The 22,658-nt window shown below is 35.6% G+C and overlaps 2 protein-coding genes across 4 annotated transcripts; one reads left to right on the forward strand and one right to left on the reverse strand.

Moving 5' to 3' along the window:
• LOC18778368 (cationic amino acid transporter 8, vacuolar) lies at positions 8,162-10,921 on the reverse strand. The gene has a single exon (XM_007211333.2). The coding sequence runs from the start codon at positions 10,324-10,326 to the stop codon at positions 8,572-8,574; it is 1,755 nt and encodes a 584-aa protein (XP_007211395.1). The 5' UTR covers positions 10,327-10,921; the 3' UTR covers positions 8,162-8,571.
• LOC18778198 (ubiquitin carboxyl-terminal hydrolase 15) lies at positions 14,646-22,412 on the forward strand. Of its 3 annotated transcripts, none has more exons than XM_020561772.1 (14): positions 14,646-14,870; positions 15,517-15,955; positions 16,499-16,946; positions 17,037-17,496; positions 17,573-17,721; positions 17,872-17,960; positions 18,525-18,610; positions 18,716-18,878; positions 19,047-19,170; positions 19,312-19,469; positions 19,576-19,660; positions 20,047-20,259; positions 21,134-21,195; positions 21,475-22,412. In XM_020561772.1, exons 2-14 carry the CDS (start codon positions 15,669-15,671, stop codon positions 22,160-22,162), a joined length of 3,012 nt encoding a protein of 1,003 aa, XP_020417361.1. In that variant the 5' UTR covers positions 14,646-14,870; positions 15,517-15,668; the 3' UTR covers positions 22,163-22,412. The 3 variants fall into 3 exon arrangements, with proteins under 3 accessions (XP_020417361.1, XP_020417362.1, XP_020417363.1); XM_020561773.1 differs by having other exon boundaries at positions 15,609-15,955; XM_020561774.1 differs by having other exon boundaries at positions 15,627-15,955.

The raw sequence follows: 22,658 nt of genomic DNA on the forward strand, positions 1-22,658 counted from the left end.
TCAATTTATTTATCCTCTTTGTTCGAGCAATTTACAAGGCTGCTTCATTATTAAATACTGCACTTTTTAAGATTGCATGCAAACTATCTCCATATTCCTTAAGCTTGTTTAGTTCATATTATGTGTCTTTATTTATATTAGTCTTCCTGGAAGCACTTCTTCGTTTATGAGAGGTTTTTTTTTAATAATAAATTTATTTTAGAATTTAAAAAGATAATGAGTAGTTGTGTTCCGTAAAAATAAGATTTATTATCTGATTTTTCTTTTTCTCTGCCTTTTACTAAATATATAGATTATATTGGAAAAATTATTTAACGTGCATTACATGTTTTCCTTTATTTCATCTGGAAAAGGATATGGAAAACACACCCGGTTAAATTTTGAAGACAAATATAAATATAAAAAGATTGAATTTCCAAAATGAACAAGAAAAATATAGGTAGTGGGTGAGCATATCTTAACTCCTAGCTATACCTATCTTTCAAGCTAGAGGGTAGATGCGAAGAAATCTCTCTTGATGGAACATCAATATCATGTGGCATGTCCGCGTGATGTTATGAACATACTCAAATTATAAAATGTGCATAATTATTAATATCTAAATTCTAAACTCGGAATTTTGAAAGTTAAATTCAACAAACGTCACGTGGTATATGAATGACAATGTACTATTCTCCTAATCTACATCTACTAAATAATTTCTCATTTTTCAATCATGCTCGTAGTAAGTTAAGTTTCAGTATTTTTTTTTTAAAAAAAAAACAGAAAATTATTTTAAGAGCTTTTTTTTAACTACCTCTTCAAATTTGAACTTACGAACTAATTTTTCAAAAATAAAAGATTAGTGGGGACTTTTTTTTGGAAGAAAAATCTTTGAACTTTAGTATCAACTTTCAAGGATACGGCAAGTGACTATCCCAAAAAAGGTGAAGGAGATTGGAACGAAAGAGATGGCCATCACAAACGGTTATGATGGACTTCAACTACCAAAAAGATACTCACTCTCAAAATTCCTTTTTATTGAGACTTGGGGCAATGTTTTTATACATAATTTGTCATCTAAAATGTGATCTTCACCTCCACATAATGATATATATATATATACTTGTGGTTGTTGTTAGGTCCATATCTCTTTTGTACAATTAGGGTTTGGTTCCCAATTGTACCAAAATTTAAATAAATAAAGATAGAATGTACATCCAAACTTTATTCATTTGTAACTGATAAGATCACATAAGATAATTATCATGTGACCCCTACCAACATGCTATTTCTATTTATCTTTTTTTAATTTATAATTATATATATATATAAAGTGATAAGACTAACCGAAAGACCTCCTTTGAAAAGCACCTATAGGTCAAGATAAACATGGGTGAAATTAGAAGCTCATACAAATGAGGTTTTTGTCTTTTTTATCAAGCATTATTTTGATACAATCAACATTAGAAGAGGAGAACTCAAATATAGACTCTCATTTAAACAATATAGAAAAATGATGACTCTAAATTCAACTTCTCGTGTGTATATTATATATATATATATATATATTCTAAACTACTAGAACTACAAGTTCTTAATTTAAAGTTTTAAAAGTTTTGTTCTTCGACCCTAATTTCCGATTTTATTTCAGAATTAAACAATTTGAGTTTCTTTCAGAAATACAAATGTATATTCGTATGAATTTAAAAAGCGACTAATTTGCGATGTTCTACCGTTAAAGCTATAAGTCTCAATCACTAGTTTTCTGTTTACAATTAGATCCCACGTCCCAAAAGTCCCAATTTTGGGACAAAAAGAAAGCATATAGAATATAGATACGTGTTCAAAGATCAGCCTGGAGTTGAAAGGCGTGCTTACAAAAGATTTGGAATTTGGAAGAAAGAAATAGGCAGCGCCAGGCATCAGCTTTGGCCTATAGGCAGGGCCCACGAAGAGACCGTAAGCTTCTATCTCAATCAGTTTTAGTCTATCTCAGAGCGACGCGGCCTTATAATATTCGCATTCATTTTTGTCGGTCGTATTTCTACACACTCCCTAATATTTTTTTTTACAAGATTCTAAATTATTTGGTCGTGTGTTATACATCATCATTATTATTTTGATAAAACGGTATTTTAAACTATTCTAATATACGGAATGAGAATTTAAATGTAAGAATGCAGACACATTATCTTGATTACGTACGCAATATTGTTCTTATTATTTTTGGGTTTCTGTTGGTGGTGGCACTGGCAGCACAGTTGTTATGCTATTAAGGGTCGCACGCCAGGTTGGCTTTTTTTTTGTTGCTATTTACTATTTTGTCCTCCTCCCAACACTACCTCTCTCTTTCTTTCTCTTTCTTGCTATTTACTATTTTGTCCTCCTGATAACACTACCTCTCTCTCTTTCTATTTACTATTTTGCCCTCCTTCTAACACTACCTCTCTCCTCCTGTCTCTTTCTCTCTCTCACTCGCTCTCTGATATATCCCATCACACACCGAAACACGCTTTGCTTGCTTTCATATCTCTCCTACTCACTCACTTCAGATGCTTCTTATCATATCATTGATGGATAATAATGTCCCCCACTTAGGATCTCCTTCTATCCATATGTTAATTTCTTTGAAATATGCCTAATCTTGTTTCAAATGAGTTTAATGAATTGATTATGAAGTTTAAGAATGATGTGGTCATTGGTCGGAAAAATTATTGTAGGATACAGAAATATCGTTACGTGATGTATAAATAGCATGATTTGAGTGTATCATGACGTAATGATATTACAGTCTCACTTAAAAGTTAGTCGGTTATAACGCCATTCTCCATATCATTTTAGCATTTTATATAATGGAAGTGTTTAAATCGGATGAGTAAGTGAGAGAGAGGATAGTTTTCTCCTTATCTTTTATCATTTCTCACCTCTTCATGTCTCTAAAGTCTGAAGAGTGTTTGATGTTTTCTCAAAATTTTCAGGCTGGAGTATCCAAATTATATTCATCTACCTCCTCTTCGGTCATTGAATGATGACCTCTTCTTGCATCATTGAATGGATGACAATTTGAATGGATCTGAACCAAAGAATGAATGTAGCCAAGTTTAGGACCTTCGGTGCTAAATGATGTGAGCATATACCAAAATAAAAACAAAGCAAATAATTAATTAAATAATGTGCAAATGGCCATTTAAATATCCTACTAAACTGTATTATAACTCAAAATCTCTTGTTACGGGGTCTAATTTAGTGAAAAATAATATTTATTTACAAACTAAAGGTCTCGAGTTTAAAATCCCCATAACATTATAGTTGTGTGTGTGTGCGAGAAATCCTTTTCCCATGTAGTTTCGACTATTGCTTGTATTAAAAAACAAAAATCTCATAATGCTGAAATTATTCACCGTACTATATACGGGTCTGTTTTAGTACTATACAGAATCCCAGGAAATATTTTCTTTGTCGATCAAGTGTACTTAAAACTAGGGTCTCTAGTACTTCTGCAGACAGATCAATGTGTCCTCTATAAAAAGTGAAGAAGAATTATTTATCATGATCGCAGACATTAAACAGAGTAAAATCCTTATTTCTTTTTCGTTCTTTTTTTTTTATAAATAAAAAATATTTATAATTTGTTAGTTGATTTGAACAGAGAGATGCAACGAATGAGGGCGTTCAAGAATGAAACACAAAACTATAGGCTTTTTCACATTACGATAATTTGGACAGAAAACAGCTCATTCATCTGCGTGCTGCAAATTTGATGTGACCCATGTTCAAGGAAATGAAGAAGATTCAGCTTTGACCTATGTTTCTATTCTATGGATGAAGCTTCTTGGACCCTAAAAATGAACAGACCTCAAAACCCCTTTTCTCCTTCTCCCTTTCCTTTAAAATAAAAAAAATAAAAAAAACCCATTAGATTTTTAAGGGTGGAAAATGACACGAGGAATTTCAATGCCATCACATCACTCGCACAATTATTTTCTCACGTTTCTCTCTCTCTACTCAATTATATCTTTTCCCTTTAGATGCTGAGATGCTGAGATGCTTTCATAATTAATTATATATCATGCTGCTGCTACTGTTGCTGTTGCTGCTGCTGCCGCCTTACATATATAAATATATATATATATATATATATTTATGCATTTTAGCAGAGACTTCGCTCTTGCGCAGTGAGATTTCCTCATATGAACATGTGATGTTGACTCAGTTGATGTAGACATAAATCAAAGTGCAAGAGCTCCAAAAGTTTTTGACTGTGTCGACATAGATACGCAGCACAATACAAACACGTATATAATACATTTTAAGAAAAATAATGTTCTTTTGTCAAACTATTGGTACCGTAAGACTATAAATATGACTACAATTTCAGTATATTATGTAAAAAGATAGTTTGTCAGAAAATATGTAAAACTTAAAATTCTATATAACTTCATAAAAAACACATTACTTCAAATTAGAAATAAATTAAGAGCCCTCTAAAAATAGGAAACAAGCATCAATAGGCCAAATTCTAAATCATTGTGCGAGAGATTTTCAATTCTAAGTAACCGTAATTGAACAAAATCAAATCAAATGTGTCTTGCAATATCAGAAATTTCACTCTCTTTTCTTTGTTTATATCATTCACTTTTCTTCGATAGAAGTCAAAGACTATGACAATAGGTTACGTGAAATTGTCAGAGAAGTGTCAAGAAAGTATGTGTTGGATAGAGGTCAAAAAAAGTACCAACACGTCATGGTGATGTACATGCTAGATTAGAGTTATATAGGTGTCAACGCTGTGTTGATGTGCACGTCATATGAGGTGTTAGATGAGTGAATGAAAGGTCAGTGATGTGCATGTCATATGATGTCTTAGACGAGTATAAATAAATGGTTAGTACACATCATATGAGGTATTCGATCATTATAAATGAAGTGCCGATGTCGTGTTTGCATACGATACGAGTATAACAAGGCAATTTCAACCAAGTCAGATGATACATGTCACTTTGTGGTTGAGCTACAATAAAAAAGAAACATCAGTTTTTTCTTATGGACAAGGAAAAAAGCATTGTCCTCATCATAAGATGTGATCAAATAAATCATTATGACCTAGAAAATGAAGTACAAGTTTGGGAAGTAGGCAAAAACTTGAAACCCATGAAATGGAAGTCAATTAAAATTTTTACTAGAAAGTATTTATATAGGGCCAATTAATATAGAGGTGGAGCCAGAATTGTATGTGTGGGGGGCCGATGTCTCCACACAGATGTAATATCCCGCCAAATACTGGACGAAAACGAAATTCTTTAAATAAACGATCCAAAATGGCTTGGGGGTCACTAATTTCTCTCTAGTCAATACTCATGGAAAAGCTTGGACCATAATGGGTGTAAAATCTATGTGCTATTTTCATGCCACGTGTGCACTTGTCACTGAAATTCAGTTGACAGAGAAAGAGATTGAGATCGCATATGTTTTTAGGTAGAAAGGTTCACAGGCTGCTTATGGTCAAAAAGGGCAATTGGTCGTTGGTCAATCTTGAAATACGATATTAAAAATTAGTTTATGAAATATTATTATTAAAGAATAAAGATATAACAAATTAATGAACAAAGTTGATAATTAGTTAGTTTATGTCCTAATGGAAGATTCTTGATTGAAGTTGAAATAAAAGAATAATATAATGAACAAAGTTAGTTGACCATGAATAGAACTTAATACAAAAAAAATAATGCATCATTGGATTCTTGAAGGTTTTTATTTCAATTTCGCCATCTTTCTTAGAGTAGATTTTTTGTTACAAGGTAGACGATAAGTGGAGATAGTTTTTAACTTTGAATTTAAGAGTTATAAGGTAGACGATAAGTAGAAATAGCTTTAGTGTTAGAGCATGTACTTTAATGCATATAGTGAAAGGATTCATTCACTATTTTCGTCTTCAATCACAAATATACTTTAAAGCACAAAAAAGAAAAAAAAGAAGAAGTGAGAAATGCAATAAGAAGAAATTGGCATGAAACAGAAAGTTGATGTAGAATTTTATTTTAGTCATGTTCAAGTCCTTCTCTAGAAAAGAACGCTTTATGAAAAAGTGGAAGGAAATTAGTCATATCTAAACTGTGCACCAAGCATATTACTTTTGGCATATGACCAAATTTCACAATATAAACTTATCTTCATGAAATCTATTTGCATCCATATAGAAAACAACATATTCGTTTTCTCATAAATTGGAAATTATTTAAACGATTTGAAATAATGCAAAGATTCTTCTTAATTGGTCAAAGAAGATGCACAGAGAGAGAGAGAGAGAGAGAGAGAGAGAGAGAGAGAGAGAGAGAGAGAGAGAGAGAACGACAGAGACAAATTGAACAATGCAGGGGTGGTCAAAAAGGAGAAGTTGATTGCCGCGTGATGACTACTAATATATTTATCTGCATATGAATATTGATGAAGCCCCTTTAGACCCAATCCTTCATCTTTATCAACAAGGTCTTGTCCAACACATTTTAAATGCTGCCTCCTCGGGTGTTCAATTTTTACTTGGGTCTTCAATTAGGAGTAACTTTCGGTGTGGTCGTCATATTGCTATGTGTTACTATTAATATGTCTTTTTCTTATATTATAACATGTGAATTAATAATATCAGATGATAATATGAGTGCGTGTCATAACAATTAGCTTTAAACTTGTCTTTGACAGTCTCCCATCATTAGATTTAGACCAAGTTGCAAAGACCCGAGTTAATGGATGAAGAAGAACTATAACTTAATGCATAAGGAGCTGATCTAATGCATTTATTTAAAAATTTTATTTTTATTTTAAAAAAAAGCATTAACATTTTCGCAGAGCAAATTGATTGTAAGTGTAACCTCTTGGGAGTTGTAAATGTGTTTTTTGTTCTAATGGGGAAGATGTATAATTGATTTTGCTCACTTTTGTCTACACTTTCTCATTTTTTCTTATATAAGCCCCATCTACAAGAGATGTAAAAAAAAGATGCACATGTGCATATAAACTTGCATTTCACGGTTGTAATGCAAATATACAATCGTTTATACCTCCCCATTGCAGGTGATCACTTGTAATTCTCTTGGGCAGATGTTTACAGAAATTCTTTATTCTTTTTTGGGCTAAAGGCCCGAAACCACAAAACCAAACAACCCTGTAATGGCCCAGCCCCTAGAAAACCTGTCCAGTATGCAGCAGCCCAATTCAGCTGTCAAACCAGTTAAGCCACCACAAATCAAGTCTACATGAGCCTTTATAATCTGTCGTGCAAATTTTCTAAGTAGAGACATTAATTCAACCAGAATCTTTGTTACATCTTCTGAGAAAAAAATGTCATAAAGATATCTTACTCCATTTTGTGCCAATTTCGAATTTCCTACCGACGCAACTGAAGTTACGTAACACACGAATATCTTTTTAGAAGTGCTACGGTCAATTGCCTATGCATGTAGGAGCTATGATATGCATAAATTTTAATCTATTATTCTATAAAGCATATCTAGCCCTGCAATGTTTCTATCATTTTCATTCTGTTTCCTCTTTCAAGTCATTGCATTTTATCTACTTCTCACTTGACCTAAAATCCTTGTTTCAAGCCATGCCTTATATCTACTTCTCGCTTTATCTGAAGTCCTTGTTTCATTTCATCAACAACAAAAAAATAATAAAAATAAAAATCCTTGTTTCATAGTCCGTTCACTTCACCTGCCACACCAGTGTCTTCCAAGAACGAAAGCTGGACGACCTTTCCTCCTTGTGCAGCCTACTTAACAGTTCATATACCTACTACCCTGGTCAAAGAGAGGTCTACTTTGTCCACCAGAACCACAAGTGCTTCCCTCTCCTCATTTTGTCTTAGCCATGCCTTATTTTCTATTTCAGCTGGATATGGGCTGCTCTGCACTACCTTTTCTTTCTTTTTCTTTTTTTTCTGGCTAAAACTACTCTCAATTCAAGCAATTGGAAGTTTTTCATTGTACGAGACAATTGCACCTCTTCACCCTCTGCGCCTAAAACCTCAGCACATAAAATTGGAACATACCTATACGAAGTAGCGCAGATATGACACAGACATAACTGTAACTTTTGGAAACGTATAAAGATAGTGTGCTTGCACTGACTACTAATATGTTCATTCCAAATGGTTTAAAAGGAATTGACTTAAAGTCGAATGTTATGTGGAACAATATGGACTGATGTAATAACAAGGGTACATTCTTTTCCAAGACAGATTCAATTAGGTTGAAGAAAAACTTATTTGAAAAACTTTGTTCAGAAAATTTGTAGTTGAAACTACAAGAATATGAAAAATGATATTGAGTGATGGAGGAAGTGAAACATTGTCTGTCAAACTACACATTCCAAAGCAATTTGTACTCACAAATTCTCTTAAGCAATATCCTAAACATTAATTAAGACCAAAAAAAGAAAAAACCTAAACATTGTCGATTACCTGCTTCAGGACCCCTTAATTGGTCTCTTCAGTTCTCCAGTCTTGTTCAATCTGTTGAGCCACATCATATGTTGCATATACAATGCAACTATTACTGCATTGCATATGAAAAACCTCAATCATATCACCCCTTAACTTGCACTTTCATTTCCCTCTTCAGTTTTAGACTCTTGTTCAATATGGTGAGCTACATCATATGTTGCATGTACACCAACTAGCAAATAGTAGGCAACCATAACCGCAGTGCAAATGAAAAACCTCAAGAATGCAACATAACCCAGAGATCCAATGAGGAAAACATTAATTCCAATTGACAATGCGGGAAACCAAGGAACAAGCGGAACCCCCCAAACTTTGGGAACTCGGTGCTTTGGAAGGAATGCCATCCACAAAGTCCCCAATAACCAAATAACACCAAAAACTACATACCAAATCCACCCCCGCTTGTCTGCATTCCAAAGAACTGTAACTCCAATAGAAGAGCCAATTATAACAAACAAACATATAAGAAATTTGACCAAATCATTCCTCGGTGTCGCATCCTTAACATAATACCGCCTCACAAGCAATGCAATAGCCACAAACATAAAAATGCAGAGCGTACTGAAAGAAAAGACACTGGACAGCACATCCAGACTAGTGAATAGTGCTACAACTGCACTAACTAAGGTCACCATGACAGTAGCATAAATAGGGGTTCCGGTTTTCGGGTGAACCAAAGCAAACCAGGGTGGAATCATATGAGCTCTTGCAATCTGAGTGGTATACCTAGCTTGCCCCATAGATCCAACCAGAAGGCTCGTAGTCATTCCCTTGAGGGCACATATACTCACTAAATACTTAGCCCAATCCATGCCAATCGCTTCGAAAGCAACCGAATAAGCGGCATCTTCATCAATTTCAGTGTATTTCTGCATCATGCTCAGTACCAAAGCCATCAAGCAATAAACCACTGTGATCAAACTCATAGAACCAATCAAACCTACTGGTATATCCCTTGAGGGTTTCTTAGCTTCCTCAGCCATATTGGCAACCATATCAAAACCAGTATAAGACCAGAACACAATAGCTGCAGCCTTGAAACAACCCTCTGCTCCAAATGGGAAAAAGGGTGTCAAATTTGCAGTGTTGCCACGAACAAACCCAACAATTATTATAAACACAATAATAAAAGCACTAGCTATAGAAGCAATCCAATTCAACACAGAAGTCCTCCTTGTCCCGCTCATTGCAATACTATTGGCAACCAAAAGCACCACAACAGCAATTGGGTCTAAGAGATTAAAACCATTAGGCAAAGATTTTACCCGAATTCGAAGAAAGTCAGTGTCATCAGTCCTGATCATGCTGGCAAAGTAAGAAGACCAAGAACGACCCAGTCCAGCTGAACCAACAAGGGCCTCCAGCAGAATATTCCCAGCTGCTATGAAAGCCACAAAGTCTCCCAATTCGATTCGAAGGTATGAAAAGGACCCGCCTGCAACTGGGATTTCAACAGCGAACTCTGTGTAGCACAAAACTGAGAGCAAAGCAGAGAAACCAGAGATGGCATAGGAGAGAACAATGGAAGGCCCAGCATCACGGGTTGCCTGGCCAGTGATTACAAAAATGCCTGAACCAACAACAGAGCCGAAGCCAAGCCAGACCAAGTCCCACCAAGTGAGGCAACGCTTCATGCGATTCTCACTCTGTTTCGGGAGCTGAAGGAGCTCAAAGGAGTCAGAGGAGCGGTGGAGAAGACGGTCTTTGAGGCGAGAAGGAGTGTGGGAAAGTGCGTCTTTGTATGAAGATAAGTTTTGGAATGTGGGTTCCGGGAAAAAGTCGTGTTTGCTCCATCTGCTCCAGTAGCTTCTCTGTTGTGGGTTTTGTTCGTCTTCTTCTTCCATGGCGACGGGGGTGTATCTGGTTTTGGGATTTGAGGTCAGAGAAGAGAAAGGGTAGGTGGGATTTGAAGTGTTTATGCTGTAGTTGTTGTTTTGGAGTTGGAGACTGGTGATGGTGATTGAATAATTGAAGGGAACCACTGGCAGGCCATTGGTTTTTGCTTACAGTTTTTCCGGGTGTATAGTTCCATTTTCATTTGGGATTGAAATTGAATTTTCTGTTTTGTTTTTTTTTCAGGCTAAATTCATTGGCTGTGATTGAATAAATGCTAGCATTAGAGCTAGATTCATTTCCGTAAATTTTAAGTAAGACTTTTACTTCTATTTTTATAAACTAATTAGCTTTCAGATTTTTCAACTCTTTTTTCTTTTTTCAATTATTTTTTTATGAACTTCGACGATATGAGTAAAACTTATTAAACCCGAGCCCGACTCCTAGAAATGTTAGAATTAAGAATTGCATAATGCATGGATGATTTTTTTATTTAGAACTTATATTTTTTAGTAGATTCCATCACAACAAATTTTTTTTGAAAATTCTCCTACTTTTGGAAAAGGCATTGTGAAAGCAAAGAAGTTGGTACTTGAAGTTCAACGGTGAGATGGATCCTCAGGCACTTTCATTCCCTCTTTATTAAACTGGAACAAATGAATGAGTAAATATTCATTTATTCCCATGTGTTCACCAATAATATTTTATTTATTCCCATATGCTCACCAAAAATTTATTCCCACGTGGTATGTTTATATTATATAATATATATATATATATATATTTTTAAGCATTTAGAACATATGAGATGGGCTTCAAATCTTGTTTAAGGTGTGCTAACAAAAAAAAAAAAAAAAACTGAATACAAACTAGTCACAAAAGGGCAATTACAATAACGGAATGGTTTAATATAAAATTAAGATAATTTAGTGTGTCTTCACCAGGAATGGGCCCGGTCCGGCTCTGATCTCAAATCAGAATCAAAACCGATACTATTTAACCAGTCCAATTCGGCCCGATTTGGAGAAAAAAATTTCAAAAACTAGCCGGTTCGATTCTGATCGGTTTCGGTCCGATTTTGAACCGGATTATTAATTTATTTTTAATTTTAATTTTTTTCAAAAAAAATATTTTTTTATAAAAAAAATTATAATAAAAAACTTATTTTTTTGACTTAAAAATTAACAAATAATCCAATTCATATATTTAGAACTTTTTTGAAGTTGAACTTGGAAAAATAGTGATTATAAAATTTAAAATATGGCATTAGATTTTAAAATTTTGTAAAAATAAAAAAATATATATGTGACCGGTCCGGTTTGGTCCGGTTCGATGCGGTGCCGTGTAAAACTAGAATCAAAATCAGTTCGGACCGGTTCTAGTCCGATTTGTTGACTTTTTTGGTCAACCGGTTTTTTTTCACCGGTTCGGTTCGGTGTTCTGGTTTTCCGATCCCGATGCCCACCCTTAGTTTCCACTAACAATCAGATAGGATCGAAGAAACTCTGGCATAGGCATCCCAACTAAGATTGCAAACTTAGAATAATAAAAAAAAGATAAAACTTGAAAAAACCAAGCCATAACAATACAAATAAAACTCTCCCAAAGGAGAGATGAAAAGCTCTCATAAAAGAGAGATGAAAAACTCTCACAAAATGAGAGGTAAAAACTACACAGAGAACCCAAAGAGTTTATGCAACTTATTCCAAACATAAAGAAATTGCAAAAAAGATGATGGTGGAGATCCGAACCGAAATGCAGGTGAAGATCCGACGCTGAGCCGCAGTCGCCTATAATGGTTGGATGAAAATCATAACAAAACTAAGACAAATAGGGTTGGGGAAGAGGTGAAAGGAGGAAGAGAATAGGGAAAAGGGAGGGGGGGAGGTTGTGTTGGGGTAGGGTAGGAAGAAGAATGGCTTCCTCTCCCCTTAAAGTGGAAAAGGCTCTAGGAGTGTTTTTTGGGAGTATTCTATCGCACAAAAAAAAAGTAACCAATCATAGAAGTAAGAAATAAAATAGGAATAGACTTATAACTTAATTAGTTAAGAGCATTTATCCGACACTCAAAGTCCTAAATTTGATTCACTTCCCTCCCAAATATCATAAAAATAAAATAACAATATAAAAAAAAGTTTGAATTTGTATGCGGAGAAATATAATAAATTCTTATAAGAAGAAGGAAATTTAACAAATTTATAAATCTTAAATGATTTATTCATCTAGTTATGTTAAAATTCAAGAATATCACATTTATTAATCTAGTAATTTGAAAGCCCAAACAAAGAAAGTTGAGAAGCAACCCAGTAAGGCCACTGGACCTCAGGAGCCTTTAGCTACAAACTTAGTAATGGGCCTAGGAGGCCGCTCCAGAGTGATACATTCCCCAATTATTTTTTATTTTTTATTTTTTAAATTCCAAATGATTTATTGGGTGAAGTATTTAATATTCCATTCATCTATCCCAACCAAAAATGGAGAAAAACTTCTATATAACGGGAATAATACCGTTTTACTATTTTCGATAAATCGTATTTTGTTTTGCGTGATAACTTTTTCACATGATAAAATGTGATTAGTTGAGAATAGCAAAACTATGGTATCCCTGTGATATGCAAGTTCTTCTTTAAAAAATGACGATTTTCTTTAATGGATAATGTATGATCGAATTAGCTACATGTAGGCAAACCAACTTGGAACAACAACACAATAAGGCCATCCATTAAAGACTTACTGTTTAGAGTGCTTGGTGGTCAGTAGCATTTTCCCTTGTTTTTAAAGACTTACTGTTTTAATAGTTGTTTGGACCAAAACCATCTTCAGCCATTGCTGATTCTGGTACAGCCTCAGTGTCCATCGGACTGCCGGCACTTTCTTCTACTCCAGTCATCTTCGCTTTAGGAGTTGGAGCATTTTTGGCACGAACAATAGTGAAATCCTTTGTCATTTTGGGAAAGCATCATAATCCCATCCGAGTAAATTTTTTTATGGAATTCAAAAAACAAGTCAACATTTTTCCATATAAAGCTATACGGACACCCACCAAAACAATTGTGGCAACCCTAAAAAGGACACAAGAACAATTCTCCAGTGGATGCGTCAAACTAATAAATACAAGCATGTTACCCTCATCGATTAAATATGGAAACAAGTCTCATTTTCCAACCATCGATTATGTTCAAATCAAATGCCCAGAATTAGGAGTATCAAACCAAATAACACACGTATCATTTTCGTGATGATGAAATTACAAAAAGATTCAAAACCCATCATGGTTAGGTTAGAGTTATAATTCATACTTAAATTACACATTACTTTTTTGCATAATCAACACATGTCATTTTCGTAAACCTCCCATGTGATAACTTTGTAATATTTATTTTTGAAAAACATTGTAAAAATGATATGAGATTAATAAAAGAAACTTATTATTGACTTCGTTTAGACTTTTCGTCGAACACCTAGAGTGCACCTCTCAGGTTGAACTGAGGTGCAATATATAAAACTTATAATGACTTTTCTAATGAAGGAAGATGTAGTTGCATATCCTTGCGCCTTAATAGGTCCGCTACTGCTACTTAATATGACATATGTATTACTCATTTCGAAATATATGTAAATTTTTCTGCAAAGACATGACATTGGATTGTATTGAATGCCATGAATAACCGAAGTTAAAAGTAGCACGGGTTGTGAATTGGATGCATAGGGCATGGAGATTAGAGATCCGGGAACAAGACAAGAATTCTATTATTCCAAAAGGAGGAGGGGGAGGAGAAGGAGGGGGTCATATTCTCTCAAATTTGACATTGAGGCATTAAAATCACGACCCCCCAAACAAGTCATCAGACACCAGTCGCCCAACATTTTTTGAAATTTAAAATAAAATATTTTTTTAATTATTTATTATTTTAGTACGAAAAAAAATCAATATTTTATTCAAAACCGCAGTACTTTTTCTCACTCATTTTTTTAAAATTCATGATGTCTTCTGCCTCTGCAAACAATTATCCTCTTCTCAATTCATGAATCGACCATTAAACGTGGCCCCCTGTTAAAAATTATTGGGAACATCATCCGGTGGGTCCCGCCCTCTAACCCCCATTATGTCATTTTTACATTTTTTTGACCCTGACCTCCCTCCCTAGTCCACCCGCAGTCTAGATCCTACGGCTCCAAATCAATCAATCAATCAGCTTTTGTCATTTTTCTGTAACATGGGTCAGGCGGGCCCCGCGTCTGCAGGCTTAGTACCAAATGGGTTCGAGCCACGTGTTGAGGGTCTCAATGAGCACACACTGGTTTGGGTTTTTGAGGATGTAGGGGGGAGTTTCTTAGTGTTAAAAAGTGTAGTGTGAAGGGGGTACGAAGTGTGAAGGGAAGCAAAGGGGGGACTGGCGCAGAACAGAGAAAGAGTGCTTGTTTTTGAGCTTACCGTCTGAGGATTCAAAGAATCAAATTTTTTTTCTTTCCAGAAGAAGAAGAAGAGAGGGAGAAGGAGAGGCAGCTCAGAGTGTTTATTTAGTTTTGCTTAGATTTCTTGCTTGTGCATGAGGTATGCTTCTTGCTGTTTCATTTTTTATTTTTCTGTACTTTTTAAATGTTTTCACTATTCTGCACTTGAATCTCAGATTTACATTGCTTGTTATCTAGTGGGCTCCTTTTTGTTTTCTCATTTAACTCAAATGAGAGGATTTCTTTGCTGGTTTCTGCAATTAAAGAAGAGTATGTTTGTCAAAGTAGTGTACTTGGAGAAGTTATTGGTCAATTTAAGTCTACTGGAAGGAACTGGTGGGTCTTGTTAGGGATTTGGTTAGCAGTATTCCATGCTAATGGCAAAGATTGAGAAAACTAGATGGATTTCTTAAATAGGGTTGTCTTAGATTTCCATTTTGAATAATGGGTATGCTCAAATGGGAGAGATTTGTAGCTATTCACATTGATTCTATTACGGGTCACATTGGTTCTGTTATTGTTTGGACAAGCAATTTTTCTTATATCCTGTTTCTTTTTTTTTTTTTTACTTTAAAGTTGAATGAACAAATCTGTTTTAAAATCAAGGCTCAGAATTTAATCAGGTTTTCTTTGATTTGTCTGTAATTATTTATAGTGTTCTGTACTAAAAAGTAAAATACAGTATTGAAGTTCTGTTTTCAACCGGAACTACATTTTGTAAAAATATGAATCTGAAAATTTGACAGGTCTGAGTGGTAGTCCCAGTGGAATATGATCTATCTTGCATTTCATGCTGCCAACTCAGATGTCAACTTACTTGAACTTTTCTAACTTGAAGAGATCATCTCCTGGTTAGTGATTTTGACGGGGTATTGGACATGAGTATGCTGGTGAGGACATGCTTGAGCCAAGGGAAGCTGATATACCTGCCCTGTTTCTGGTTTTCGTTGTGCTGCCTTTGGTTGCTTACGTTTTACTTGGAAAATGGAGTGAGGCATCTAAGAAGAGAGAGAGGGTAAGTTTGCTTGCTCAACTGGCTGCAGAAGAAGCACTTAGAGCAGAAGCAATGGCTGTTGCTGATGTTATTCCTCCTGTGTCTCCTTCGAAGAATGGACTTCATGCATGTGCCAGATGCTTTAGTCCAGCTACAACCCGCTGCTCTAGATGCAAGTCTGTCAGATATTGGTACGCTCTAATTTTACAGCAAGAAGACATATAGTCTGTCAGTGGATTCTTCCTTGTTTTTTTCAATAAAAAAATTGCTTCTCCAGTAAAGGAAATTGAAACTTAATTTAAAATTGTAGTATTCCAACCATTGTGATTTATGCACTACAGAATTGGTGGTTATTCATGCAGTGAACTTAAGTATTATTTGATAGTGTACCTTAAGCATATTAAGGTTGTGGGAGATATACAAGGACAATATTTTCTGTGAATGGGAACTTAGAATGCAGCACTCACATAAAAATTGAAAAGGGGAAAAAAGGTGTGCAGCATTCAGCTAACTAAAGTCAAGTAGCTAATTTTGGTATTTCATCCTTGTGTTGTATTGTACCAAATTCGGCGCAATCAATGAAATAAAGGAGAACAAAAAAAATAGAAGGATGCAAATGCTTGTGATACATATTTTTCACTATGAACTGCTTATTAAAAAAGATTTCTCATTATGAACTCTAAAGGGGCAGCATGATCTTTTTTTCTCTAAACGGTTACACTAATTATATGCAGTTCTGGGAAATGTCAAATAATTCATTGGAGGGAAGTTCACAGGCAAGAATGCCTGCAGTTGGAACCTACTAGTTCAAGCTCATCCCCTAAGTCTGTCTCATTTGGAGAATCTTTTCATGAGAAGTTCTTACTTAATGACAGCATCAATTCACAGTACTTTGGGTGTAAGATGGAGCAGATTTTGGCTGAGGAAGCACCAGCTGATAATATAATGTATCCTTCTATAAGCACTGGTGTCCCTGCTGCTACGGTTGACTGTGCTTCAGTTGATCCCTCTCAAGTCCCCATGCTGGAGAGAAAGCGGGTTTCCCGAAAATCCAACAGAGAACTGTTCAGAAAAAAAGTTGGAATTGCATTTGATTCTTCTGAAGAAGCATCCTGCGGTTGGACTACCCAATCAACCCCTTCTAATGTTATTTCATCAAAAGATGTTTTTATGGAGCATAAGGTTTGCATCACTTTGCTATTTTGTTATCTTTGATCTTTCTTTCCTTTTTGTGTTTGATGTCTAATAATTATGCTCAACTGTTGGTTGCAGTTAAGAAATTTTGACTCTCACTTATCAGAGGAAGAAAATCGTAAGAAACAAAGTTTCAATATTTCTGACAATTATATAAAAGGACAAGCTACTTCAAGAAATACAGTGCAGGAGAATGATATGTTTCAAAGTCAACATGGCAACATATATGAATCAAGAAGCAACTCTGGATTAACATCCTTGTCATATTCTTCCAAATGCGGAACAGATGTGCATGAAATTGGGTTGGACTTCATTCCGAATGGAGGAAATCCCCTTAAAGGGGAAACAGCATCCAATGTTGAAACAACAGAGTACAAATGTACTGAAATGACTGCATTGAAGGCCAGCGTAAAGGCTAAAAGAGCTCCGTATTCTCTTGGGACCAAGGTGTCTAAATTGCCCAAATCAACAATGGAAGTCTCTGGAGAGCAGTATTCCTCAGAGATAGAGACGCAGGGACGCATTGCTGAAGATTCCAGTCAGTCTAGTAAACCACTACTCTTTAAACATATTTTGTACAGTATAGTTCCTATAATTCTATGTTTGTGATGCAGAAGTAGCTAGAATGAGAGATACCACCACACAGGGGAGCAACGGAATTGCAAACTTAAGGATCATGAAGATGATGGGTCTAAAGAAGCCAAAAACCATAACCAGAGAGGATGCCCCTGAAGTCAATGGTTATCGACACAAAACCAAGAAGGTCTATTCTCTGTTTCATTGAATCCCCATTTCATTTGTTGAATGGACGATCTCCTGAGTTATTTACAACCCCTCCTCCATGCATTATATTATTCTTCTGTGTTCTGAGTTGAATGCACGTTGTCACTAATATATGCTCTTTGACTCTCAGGTCCTGTTCCCTTATGATGAGTTTGTGAAGTACTTTCAGTGTGAAGTCTTTGACTTATCACCTCGAGGCCTTTTGAATTGTGGGAACAGGTAAAGTATGATAATTTATGTATGGTATTACTAGGTCATGAGCTTAAAAATGGGATCCACGTGATAGAAATGACGCAACTCCGTACCGACGCCTCACTACTACTTAATTAATTAACGGCTAAGCGATTTCATAACCTGAGCTTGCTTTTGCACCTACAGCTTTTATCCATTGAAGGAATAGAGTTGAACAACTCCTCCACGTGATCGTGTACATAACCTTCCCGTACTTTCTTGATGTTGATTTCTTATAACGACCTTTACTTTTTTTTTTTAATACATAAAAATTTATATACAAGTGATACTAGAGATAAAGTTTGACTAAAAGATGACTAATGTACTGTGTGGAGATGGAGACTGGTTGTTGATCAGGGGATTCATCTGAATAAAGTCCTAAGACCCAACCGTTAATTATTTTATATTTTGGCTTGCTGTGTCTCTGGGTTATTGGGTTTGTAACAGAAAGACCAAGCATTGTTTTATGCGCGTGAAAGAATGAACATGAGCTTATGTGTTTTCTTTGAATCTTCCATGCCACTTTATTTTATTAAAACTTTTTTCTTGCAGTTGCTATGCAAATGCTGTCTTGCAGTGCTTAACCTGCACAAAGCCTCTCATTATGTATTTGCTTCGTAGATCACATTCAAGCGCCTGTACTTACCTTTTCTCATATCCCTTTAAATTAGTCAATGAATTTGGATGGTGGTGTTTTGTTTGAATACACATGCGAATCACTTTTGTTTATGGTATTGTACTAGGTTGTGGTAAAGACTGGTGTCTCATGTGTGAACTGGAGCAACATGTGATGATGCTACGAGAAAGTGGGGGCCCCCTTTCTCCTAGCCGAATTCTGTTTCACATGAGGAGTATTAATTGCCAAATTGGCGATGGAAGTCAGGAAGATGCACATGAATTTTTAAGGTCTGTCAAAGTTTTCCAGTTATGTGTTTTTTCTTGACACTGATGTTCTGGCATTTGCATGTGTCTCCAACTTTCCATGTTATATTCAGTTTTGGAAATTCAAATTATTGAATTGAAAGTTCAGATTTTGATGAAGGAATTTTTGTATATGATGCTGTCTTTATCCAGGCTTCTAATTACATCAATGCAATCTATATGCTTGGAGGGGCTAGGTGGTGAAAACAAGGTTGATCCCAGATTGCAAGAAACAACTTTTATACAACATACATTTGGTGGGCACCTCAGATCAAAGGTGCTCATTGCGTACTTGCACATTCTTTTGGTCATGAATCATCTTTCCATAAAACTACTTTTTTAAGTAGTTTTTTTATAAAAAATTTATTCTAGTTTTTGCCCACATTAATCATGGATGAATCAATCTTGATGCCACCAGGTCAAGTGTTTGAGATGTCATCATGAGTCGGAACGATATGAAAACATCATGGATCTAACATTAGAAATATTTGGTTGGGTTGAGTCACTTGAGGATGCACTGACTCAATTTACCACCCCTGAAGATTTGGATGGAGAAAACATGTACAGATGCGGAAGGTTTGATGGCCTTATTTTAGTATTTTTGGATCCCAAATAATGTATAAGTTTTTAGTTTTACAGTACAACTTAAATAACTTACAAACTCATATTATTGGGGAAAAAGGTGTGCTGCATATGTTCGAGCCAGGAAGCAATTGAGCATACACGAAGCTCCAAATATCCTGACAATTGTCTTGAAGAGATTTCAGGTATCAGTATGATTTAGCGTTGAGAGGTGTTTGTGGGTGCCTTCTAAAGCCTATATAACCAGTGATTTTCAACTTTCTTTGGGAACTATAAAAGCTGCTATTGTACCGTATCCAGGTTTTAGAAACTTAATTGATTTGGTATTAAGCAGGAGTGGTAATCAAGTTGAATTAATGAACAGCATTTTATGACTATCACTTTAAGTCACTGAAACACAAATGCAGGTCAAAATTCAAATCCTAGTCATCTTGTGATTCCAACTTCTACCCATAAAAAAGAGTTTCAGGGTTGACACCTTACTGCTAGATAATTGTAGGGCTTCCTGGCTTTTTCTTCTTGGCACTACTTCGCTTGCTGGACTACTAAATCGTGGCTGGTTTTTCCTCAGGAGGGAAAATATGGGAAAATAAATAAGTGCATCACTTTTCCGGACATGCTGGATATGGTTCCATTTATGACTGGGAAGGGCGACATTCCTCCACTTTACTTGCTCTATGCCGTTGTGGTGCATTTGGATACGCAGAATGCATCTTTCTCTGGACATTATGTGGCATATGTGAAAGACATGCGAGGCAATTGGTTCAGGATAGATGACACTCAGGTAAATGCCTTTCCTCATTAACATTTCAGTGCAAGGCTTTGGGGAGCTTTTCATAGTGACTGAAATTTCATTTGCCAAAAAAAAAAAGAAGGGGTTGATTCCGAATTTACCTACTGAGTGAATGTGTTTTGTTTCTTCCTGCCCATATTTTGATTATAGTTTCACAAAGCCAAAAGACCAACATAATATTTAGACTTCAATTTCTTTGGTCAGTCATTCAATATTAAAATTATGTATTTGTCATTCCTTGTCCAATTTTTTATGAAACATTTTGGTTTTTGAGTTTGGGTTTTTAGGTTCAAGGACAATAAAAAAAAAGATTGTGAGATCTACTTCAAACCTATTCTTCCTAAGAACATAATGAGAACTTTGCAGAAAAAGAAAGATGATCTGTTGTCTCATTGAATGACAAAAATATTCCCCTCAAACGCACGATGTCCTCCATTGTTCTTCACATTAATGCTCGTATGGTTGTATACTGAAGAATCCCCAGTTTGCTGAAAATATAATGTGTGATAGAGCCTCCATTTATCAATGTCATGAAATTGATAAGACATTAACGCCCTTCAAATATAAATTATAATTTTGTAGAAGCCCTATTGTTGTAATTAGGTCTGTTGGTCACTATAAATAAAGGGGTACTTCTTTATGAAATCTCTATGTTATACTCACAACAACAATTGACGGAGTGGACTTGCAATTTATTCCATAAGCAAAATGGAAAGGAATCTCTCATTTGCGTTTATGCCTTTTGAGTATTGACATGGTTCCCCTTCGTACATATCTCGAACAAACAAGTGATTGTAGTGTATGTTTTTTGTTTTATTTTTTCTTCAATTAATTGGTCCTAAAGTTGACGAAGCTTCGTAAACAGGTTCAGCCCGTTTCAACGAGCCAGGTTATGATGGAAGGAGCATATATTTTATTTTACATGAGGTAAGACTTATTGAGGTTGAAAAAATCCTCTATGATCTCTTTCCTTACCTTTTTCTTTTTGTTGGGGTTTTAATTAGCATTTACATAATTAGATGTTGGAATATATTAGCATTTACTAAATAGCACCAACTATGGTAGTGTGAAGAGGGGTTCAGTTGGTGGTGTCCATGCCATGTGGTTTGCAATGGATATTTGCTGTGTGGTTTGTGCCATATATTCATTTATCTGTTGTGAATCCTCCAAGCTCTCTTCGAATTTTGAAATTTCTTTTGTCCTTAGGTCTTGTCCCCGCCCTCAAAGAGCATTCACTGGAAAATCTATTAGGCAGCAAGTTCCAAACGTTGAAAACCATTGCATGTCAAAAACTCAGAAGTCAAGGCCAGGTCAAAGCAAACACAGCAGCCAATTTGTTAGCCCAGTGCATTTACCAGATGATATCAGGCCAGAAATCACAAATAGCTTTGCCAATAGTACCTCCAGTGACATCTTTAGGAGTTCTAATGGGAATGTTTTCCCAATGACGGAGACATATGGTGAGCCCATCGGCGTGGAGTTCTCTGATGCTACATCAAGCGATTGGTCCCTTTTTACAAGTTCCGATGAGGCCTCTTTCACAACTGAGAGTACTAGAGACTCTTTTAGTACAGTAGATTATGCTGAAGCAGGCAATATCTCGTCAATTTTCAACACCTTATATGCTCCAGAGTATTCTCGCAGTTCTGTTTCATGCAGAAAATTTTCAAATAGTAGGCCAAACACTAGGTTTGTTTCCAAGGACAAGGGCCTTTTGTTGGATTCGTACTTGTCAACCCATCCCATTGACAGAGTACAGAATCGAAACTATTCAAAACAGGTCAGTGATTCACCGACTGCACACCCTCCAGATAGTAAATGCAGCACTTTTGTAAGATATGGGAGTAACCCAGTACACTTTCTCGACCGAACGTCTGATCATTGTAAACTTTAATCCATGAGTACAACTGATTAAGTAGGTGATTTAGTCTGGTAGGAGCTGTGCCTCAAAATTTTTGTTTTCAATGTATTGTTGATTGGGGCATGTAGTTCGTATTAAAACAAGTAAATGTAACCATCTTCTTTGTTAGCTATCTAATTATCGCTGAAAATTGTAAAGTCCCGGGATTTTCCTTCGCTTCAATCTGTTCTTTGAATATCTTTTTCACATAAACAAATTTCTCTCACTTTTAGAGCTCATAAAATCTTGGAATTGTTGGTATTCATGGAGAGTAGGAAAAGTTTGTTTCGTTGTCGTGGGACTTGTTTCCTTCCATGACTTTTGTCTAGCATGGATGGAATTGATGTCAAATGTCGGTTATACTGATTTCAATGGAGTTGCTTATGAACCTTAAAAGCCATTGTTGCGTTGCCAGATATGAACTACGTCGCCACATATAACCAGAAATTTCTTTCCCTAATTGGATATTTGCTGCTTCTAAGCTTCATTT

The sequence above is a fragment of the Prunus persica genome, chromosome G4, assembly GCF_000346465.2.
Source record: "Prunus persica cultivar Lovell chromosome G4, Prunus_persica_NCBIv2, whole genome shotgun sequence".
Taxonomy (NCBI): Eukaryota; Viridiplantae; Streptophyta; class Magnoliopsida; order Rosales; family Rosaceae; genus Prunus; species Prunus persica.

Excerpts from the sequence above, each read along its gene's own strand:
- LOC18778368 (XM_007211333.2), bottom strand. The coding sequence starts at position 10,326 with ATGGAAGAAGAAGACGAACAAAACCCACAACAGAGAAGCTACTGGAGC.
- LOC18778198 (XM_020561772.1), top strand. The coding sequence starts at position 15,669 with ATGCTTGAGCCAAGGGAAGCTGATATACCTGCCCTGTTTCTGGTTTTC. Across the intron at positions 15,956-16,498 it reads TGCAAGTCTGTCAGATATTG|TTCTGGGAAATGTCAAATAA; the intron begins GTACGCTCTAAT and ends AATTATATGCAG. Across the intron at positions 19,171-19,311 it reads GTGGGCACCTCAGATCAAAG|GTCAAGTGTTTGAGATGTCA; the intron begins GTGCTCATTGCG and ends TGATGCCACCAG.